We start from the raw sequence: 8,473 nt of genomic DNA on the forward strand, positions 1-8,473 counted from the left end.
ACTTGTATTTTACTGATGAATTTTATTTTTATTTGTAAATATTCTAAACTCAGATACATAAAATATGTTGAAACAAATTTAATTCCATGCTTCATTTTTCTTTCGTATTTTTTTGTTTAACGGTTATTCCACATCAAATTTTCCCTTTAATTATGCATTTCCATATAAGTTGAGCAACAACCTTCCTTTGGGTTCTGTATTGGATATTTTATGCTTGTAGTCTTTTTAAAAGCAGGTTTATAAATAAATAACAAATAGTGGTTCCCTGTTTACCAATCACTTTGGGCGATTTAAGAAAGCACGTTCATAGAATGTTAGGTCTTCCAATACAATACGGTCAACACTTACACTACACTGTAAAAAATGTCAGTAATTTTAAGAGTAAAATAGTGTAAAAATGCTACAGAAATAAAATGTTAATTGATTAACAAATATTAACTGTAAAATGTTTTAATATATTTTAAAAGTCAAAACTTTTTTGATGTAAAAATGTAATAATTTAAATGTAAAAAGAATGATTTTCCTGTTTAATTAATGGCAAAAAGAACAAGACAGTACATGTGCTTTTTTTTTTACAGTAAATTATTGTTAAAATTACAGTAAAAAACAGTAATCGGGTGTTCCCACAATTCTCTGCATGACCCATTACATTTCATTATATTTTATGGGAATAGTTATGTTTCTTCTTGTTTTTAAAATCAGTTATGTACACTGGGGTGTTCTGTGTTACATTTGATATAATTTAGTTCATGTTTACTGCATTATTTAAATCTCTCATGTGTTACCATGATGGCGTTTAGTGTTTGTTTGAGTGATTCTGAGCAATGTCTCGATGTGTTAGTTTGTCATTATGCCTGGAAGAGGCACTACTTATGATCTTCATGTGGCCTTCTGTAGTCACTACAGTGATTAACAAAAACTTCATAAAGTAAACAACAGATTTTTACAGTTTATGAAGGTATGTTAATTTTATTTTTACTGTAAATTTAACAGATTTTTAATTTATTTGTTTGTTTACAGTGCCAGCGTGTAAATCACAACCACTTTAAACTGTAAAATGTACAGGTTATGTAAAGTGGCTTACATTTAACTGTATTTTTTACAGAATTATTCTGGCAACCACAGCTGCCAAATTGTTTTTTAAAAACAACAGGATTTTTACAGTGTACCTTTGAATTTCCTTAAACTTGCTCTTAGCAGTTTTTTGAACCAGTTTTAATCAGAAACTCTTTGATAGGAACTCTTTGGAAGAAATTTAAAATCTTTGTAAATAAAGGCACTGAGAATTTTAGTATCTAAACAGATACTATTACACTGCCACTAAATCAATCTTTCCAAATACTGTAAGAAAATTTGAGACAAAGAATTCACTGACCTCTTTAGCATATGCTTCACCAATCCCTGATGTCGCTCCAGTAACAACTGTGAAAGACAAACTACAGTTTAGCTAAATCTGTTTATTTTATCTTCAATAATACAAAGATCACTATTAAAATCATTCACGTCTATAATTATCTTTCAGTAGTTTCCGAGGTTTGGTGCCAACTGTGCCATTTGTTTAGATTTGACATATTTACATATTTCAAGAAATATGTTAAACAAGCCAATGATTATTGTTGTGTTGTTGGCCTTGCTGATGCCCATAGCAGAATGAATGCTGTATTTAACAGAACTCGACATCCCTGCAGGAAAAAAAAAAAAGCAGCAGCAAAGCAGGACACCAGTAAATATTTGGTTTTGGTCACAAGATGTTGGTGTCAACCCACCAGGCTGCTGAACCGCAAACATCTGTCCAGCTGGTCTACCATCAAAAATATGGTTCTGCTGGTTAAAAGCAAGGTTTTACTACTTCACCAGCTGGACCAGCATTAGAAATTAAAACCAGTACTAAACAGTATAAACTGGCATGGACCAGAATGGAATTCATGCTGGTCACAGTTGTTTTTATCAATATTGGCAAAAATATCAGTCATCATCATCCAAGTTCAGTTAACACAGATATGTGACAAAACCTGATGTGTCTCAACACATTCCTGGACTGGTAGTTAGATCCTGCATCTCCTCTGCCTTTAGAGCAGTACAGGCAACATACAATATTTACATGTGTAAATTCGTTTAGCAAACTTAAATAGCACAAAGTAATAATTTGCCTAGAACACATCACTTTTCCAAAAACTTTACAAATGTTGTAGTACAGAGTTTGTCCATGAAATCTTCAAGTTGATAGACTACTTTTACTTAAGATCACAGTGAAAGAGCTTGTAGGCTAGATGATGAACAGTCACTAATAGTCGTGACTGTTTATTCAAGCTCCTGTACTGCATGTGTGCTCAAACAATTGAAGTAATATTATCTTAGTTATGATGAATACAGCTACTATGCAGCTTTCTGAAATTTATTTATTTATTTATGACTTACCGGCCCACTTCCCATATGTTCTCAAGTCCGTTTGCCAGATTTCAGAGATCACGAACACTTTAAAACCATGCCAACATTGCCAAGACCACCTCAGCATGTAATACAGCACAGTGACGGAGCCGATGCAGCACAACACCGATGAAGACCAGCTGCACTCTGCAATTTCAACCATGTTACTTCTTTAACTATGTGTTTCTGTCACACATACACAATAGAAATTAACTTCTGGTGTGCTCCAAAGACTGAGGTTGAAAAATACCCTCCACTGTCCACACACACTTAATAATATTCATGCTCCTCCTATCGTGCCCTGAGGACTTTCTATCATTGGTCAGTAGTATGGAATAGAACATTAGATCAACGAAAGTCTAACTCCGCCTCGAAACATAAAGTGTTCGTGTTTACAGGTGAGAGGTCGTTTATTGTAGCCATGTACGTACACTCATGACTGTTTGTTCATTGTCTGTATCATGTCTGTCATGATCTTTCAACATCCCGCCCTCTCATTCATGCTCTAAAAACTTTAGAATTTCCGAATAACACCCTGAACGCTACTTTTCTGTACGAAACAGATACAAAAAAAAAAAAAAAAAAAAAGCCACGGACCATCCCTGATTGTAGTATTACTCAAGCATAAAAATACATAAATAAACTTCAAAAGAGCACCTCGTGTTTTCGGCTGATTGGTGTATGTGATCATTTGTAAATGTTGAGTGTTTTACACAGGAACCACCCAGATCGACATACTGTATATGGACCATTCTATCTAATTGGTGCAAACTGCAGTCCCACAAAAAAAAAATATCATAATTTATACAGTACTTTATATTTGTAGGTGACTGTCCCAAACCCACACCCTTAAATTTCAACATATCAAAATAATACTTCAATATTGTTTTTTAAACAACTTTTTAATTTATTTGAAAGTTTAAAGAAATTATTTCAATTGTTTTGATGGTGTATTTTTTTTTTTATTAATACATTTTTATTTTATTTGTCAAATTCCCAATGTGCTCTAAATCCTTGTAGTGGTGTAGTGACTTGCCTCAATCCGGGTGGCGGAGGACGAATCTCAGTGTCCTCTGCAACTGAGACAGTCAATCCACACACCTTATCACTGGCTTGTTGCCGTAGAGACATAGCACACATAGGTTAACCCTTGTGACTCTACTGTCCCTAGCAACCGGACCAATTTGGTTGCTTAGGAGACCTGGCTGTAGTCTCTCAGCACACCCTAGATTTGAACTTGCGACTCCAGGGGTGGTAGACAGTGTCAATACACGCTGAGCTAACCAGGTCACCTGATGGTTTCATTTTTAAATAATTAAACTTTATTTTAAAATGCTGTCCCTCATTTTTATGTCACTACCAAAACACAAAATGTTTTAGTCCAGTGGTTGAGCCTGATTTTGTCCACACCCCTATTTTTTATCAGGAAGTGAGACTGCATCCCTGTCCATCATGGCCGTATGGCGAGTAGTTCGATCCCATCATTTTGAAGTAAATGTGCACTAACGTCTGAAACATCAGTGTGTAACATTAATAATTGTCACTACCGACACACATATTCTCTGCAATTAAATACATTTTTGGGGTTTTAATTTTAAATGTTCTGTTTGTATGAAGCTGTATAAAACATATAATTATCTTAAAATTAGCTAAAATTGTCACTACCGAAACATATAATAATCTTTCGGTAGTGACATGACGTCTCATTTTAAGGAAAGCTTTGATCGGTTGCACATACATAAAACCTAACATTTATAGGGTGGCCAGACGTCCCTTTTTTCCCCAGGAATGTCCTGTATTTAAGCACTTTTTCTAGTGTCCTGATATATTCTGAAAAACATCTTGTTTTGTCCCATATTTCCCCTCTCCTAAAGTTTCTCTATTGACTATGTGGCTTTCTCAACCAAGTGAGTATTCTAATCAAGCCAAGGATATGGCTTGTAAAACCAATAAAATCACAAAGTGTTATTTAAAGTAAATAATCAGATTAAACTATCCAATCACAATATCATATCTATAGACGTCCAGTTAGTGAACTGACTGAAGAGTATATAGGATTTATAGACAATTGGAAGAGTTTTTGGGGTAGACCTGACCTGCTAAAGAGAGACGAACTCCAACCCTCCACTGAAGGTGCCACACTCCTCTCTAGTAATTTGGCTCATAGTCTTAATAGTGATAGTATTTGACTAACTGGGGCAAAGGTCAGGAAGTGGACAAATTGGTTAATCCGAAATTCTGCTAGCTGCCTTGAGAGGTCACACAGGTCACATAAACTACAACACATAGAGACTGTATCACCTAGATATCTCATAGAGACTGTGTCTGTTCCCCGAACTACCAAACACAATACCCTCACTAAATCATTTGAAAAAAATGTGATTAAAGTCAAACTTGATAAAAAAAATTAAAAAAAAAAGATAAACATCATAGAAAAGGTAGGGCAACAAAACATTAGATCTCTTTCTACCAAACACTAATTGTAAATTAAATTATTACAGTTCATAGTTTAGATGTGCTCTGTTTGACTGAAATCTGACTTAAACTGGATGAATATATTAGTTTAAATGAATCTACTCCCCCAGGATATTGTTATAAACATGAGCCTCATATGAAGGGTCAAGGAGGAGCTGTTGCTACAATTTACAGCTAAGTTTTTGGTGTTAATCAGAGGACAGGATTTAAGTTTGTCTTATGAACTAATAATTCTTAATTTGACACCATCAGATATAAATAAAAATCTCTGTTGTCTTTTGTCCTTGCTACAGTATATATAGATCACCAGGCCTTACTCAGATTTCCTTCATGAAATTGCACATTTTCTATCAGATCTATGAATGAATGTAGATAGAGCTTTAATTGTTGGTGACTTCAACATTCATGTAGATCATGTAACAGGAACAACTCATCATCATAATCATACGCTAGATTTAATTCTGTCATATGGAGTTGATGTTGATAATATAGAAAATCTGCTACAAAACGATGACATCTCAGATCACTACCTCATCTCTTGTATGCTGCAATCAGCTAATGTTACTCAATCTACACCATGCTATCATTCAGGTAGAATTATTCTTTCAACCACTAAAGATAGCTACAGTAATAATCTTCCAGATCTTTCTCATACACTCAGTAAACCCCAAAGCCTAGAAGAACTTGATGAAATAACAGAAAATATAAATACAATCATCCCTAGCACTCTTGATAGTGTCACCCCCCTTAATTAAAGAAAATCAAAGAAAAAAGCCCTGCACCATGTTACAATGATCACATTCATGATCTCAAGAGGGCAGCTTGGAAAATGGAGTGCAAGTGGAAGAATTCAAAATTAGAAGAATGCATGGAAGGCTAGTATTTATAGCTACAAACAGGCACGAAAATCTGCCAGGGGGCATATTTTAGCAAACTCATAGAAAATAACCACAACAATCCTAGGTGTTTATTAAGTACTGTAGCTAAATTGGTTAGGAATAAAGCATCGACTGAACCAGATAATCCGTCGCAGCACAAGAGTAATGTCTTCATTAATTTCTTTACAGATAAAATTTAAATAATCAGAAATAAATTCGGAACTATGCAATCATCTGTCATAGCACCTCAGAAAACAGTGTCTCGTAATTTTCCTCACAAGCAATTTCAATCCTTCGCTATCATAGGTCACAAAGAGCTAACAAAACTTATCAAAATACTATTAACTCCACTCTATCCTTAGGACATGTCCCAAGAAAACTTTAAAATGGCAGTTATAAAACCGCTTATTAAGAAGCCACAGCTTGATCCTGGATAATTGACCAATTTCAAATCTACCATTTATGTCAAAAATACTAGAAATGGTAGTGTTCTCCCAACCATGTTCTTTTCTACAGAGAAATGGTATATATGAACAATTTCAGTCAGTATTCAAGCCCCATCACAGTACAGAGACTGCACTTGTCAGAGTTTCAAATTACTTGCTCTTATCATCTGATCACAGCTGCATTTCTCTTCTAGTGCTTTTAGATCATGACATTATCTTGAATTGGCTGGAGAATTATGTTGGCATTAGTGGACTTGCATTAGCATGATTTAGGTCCTAGTTATCAGACCACTACGGTGTATGTGTTAACGGGGAATTGTCAAATCAAACAAAAGTTAAGTATGAAGTGCAACAGGGATCAGTTTTAGGGCCACTGATAACCTCCTTATACAGGTGAAACTCGAAAAATGAGAATATCGTGCAAAAGTTCATTAATTTCAGTAATTCAACTTAAAAGGTGAAACTAATATATTATATAGACTCATTACAAGCAAAGTAAGATATTTCAAGCCTTTATTTGATATAATTTTGATGATTATGGCTTACAGCTTATGAAAACCCCAAATTCAGAATCTCAGAAAATTAGAATATTACATGAAATCAATAATAAAAAAAAAAAAACAGTACCAGTACTTGGTTTGGGCCCCTTTTGCATTAATTACTGCCTCAATGCGGCGTGGCATGGATGCTATCAGCCTGTGGCACTGCTGAGGTGTTATGGAAGACCAAGATGCTTCAATAGCGGCCTTCAGCTCTTCTGCATTGTTTGGTCTCATGTCTCATCTTTCTCTTGGCAATGCCCCATAGATTCTCTATGGGGTTCAGGTCAGGTGAGTTTGCTGGCCAATCAAGCACAGTAATACCATGGTCATTGAACCAGGTTTTGGTACTTTTGGCAGTGTGGGCAGGTGCCAAGTCCTGCTGGAAAATGAAGTCAGCATCTCCATAAAGCTTGTCTGCTGAAGGAAGCATGAAGTGCTCTAAAATGTCCCGGTAGACGGCTGTGTTGACTCTGGACTTAATAAAGCACAGTGGACCAACACCAGCCGATGACATGGCTCCCCAAACCAACACAGACTGTGGAAACTTCACACTGGACTTCAAGCATCTTGGATTGTGTGCCTCGCCATTCTTCCTCCAGACCCTGGGACCTTGGTTTCCAAATGAGATGCAAAATTTGCTCTCATCAGAAAAGAGGACTTTGGACCACTGAGCAACAGACCAGTTCTTTTTTTCTTTAGCCCAGGTAAGACGCTTCTGACGTTGTTTGTTGTTCAGGAGTGGCTTGACAAGAGGAATACGACATTTGAAGCCTATGCCCATGTAAGTTGAATTACTGAAATTAATGAACTTTTGCATGATATTCTAATTTTTCGAGTTTCACCTGTACATGCTTCCCCTGGGAGATATTATCAGGAATCATGGAATAAGTTTCCACTGTTATGCTGACAATACCCAACTTTATATTTCTTCTAAAACCAATGAAAATTCACAATTCTCCAAATTAGCCGTGTATCAATGAAATCAAAGGCTGGATGGTCAGAAACTTCCTTATCAATTCCGACAAAACAGAGGTACTAATTATTGGACCAAAAACCTCTAAATTAACCCGCTAAAATATAATTTGTCTCTCAATGGATGAAGTGTTACGTCATCTTCAACAGCGAAGAACTTAGGTGTTATATTTGATATCAAGCTGTACTTTGAAAATCAAGTTTCCCAAATAAACACACCTCTTAAAGTGTATAATTTTGCAGATTAATTGCTCATGTTTCCACTCTACATTTTTACCAGACCTGCGCATTATTCAGCAAGCTGCACTTCAGCTCCCTAAGGTATGAATAAATTATGCAAATTACTATGTACTGCAAATAGCTTTACAGATTTTATATACACTGCTGTTATTGTATATGCTGTAATTTTCAATTATTTGTTAAACTTATACTTAATATATTGTCTTTGGTTGTCACCATTATTGTGATTTGTATGTCAAATAATGAGATACTTCCAAGGTAACAATCATTGGAAAATCGTCGAAATTTGATATAATGTATTTGTTATATCAAAATAAAAGTCATTTCAAATTTTAAAAATAAATGTGGCATCATGTTTCTAAATATTTTCTAATGGGGTCTGTGCAGGTGTTTTAAAGTTCAGGGTGGCTGCCTATATTGCCTGTTGCACAGCTGGTACTTGTGCAGTAGAGGGCCAGCCCAAATTACCCAGAGGCCCACTGGGAAACTTCCT

General features: G+C 35.4%; 1 protein-coding gene across 1 annotated transcript in view; it reads right to left on the minus strand.

Moving 5' to 3' along the window:
* The window catches only part of hsd20b2 (hydroxysteroid (20-beta) dehydrogenase 2), a 20,329-nt gene extending 17,646 nt beyond the window's left edge, over positions 1-2,683 (minus strand). The window contains exons 1-2 of the mRNA XM_052093635.1: positions 2,419-2,683; positions 1,376-1,422 (exon numbers count right to left, since the gene is read on the minus strand). Of these exons, the coding sequence (XP_051949595.1) occupies positions 1,376-1,422; positions 2,419-2,590 (219 nt within the window). The 5' untranslated portion in view covers positions 2,591-2,683. The remainder of the gene's footprint in view (positions 1-1,375; positions 1,423-2,418) is intronic.
* Positions 2,684-8,473: the final 5,790 nt, after the last annotated feature.

This window comes from Xyrauchen texanus, chromosome 3 (genome assembly GCF_025860055.1).
Source record: "Xyrauchen texanus isolate HMW12.3.18 chromosome 3, RBS_HiC_50CHRs, whole genome shotgun sequence".
Classification (NCBI taxonomy): domain Eukaryota; kingdom Metazoa; phylum Chordata; class Actinopteri; order Cypriniformes; family Catostomidae; genus Xyrauchen; species Xyrauchen texanus.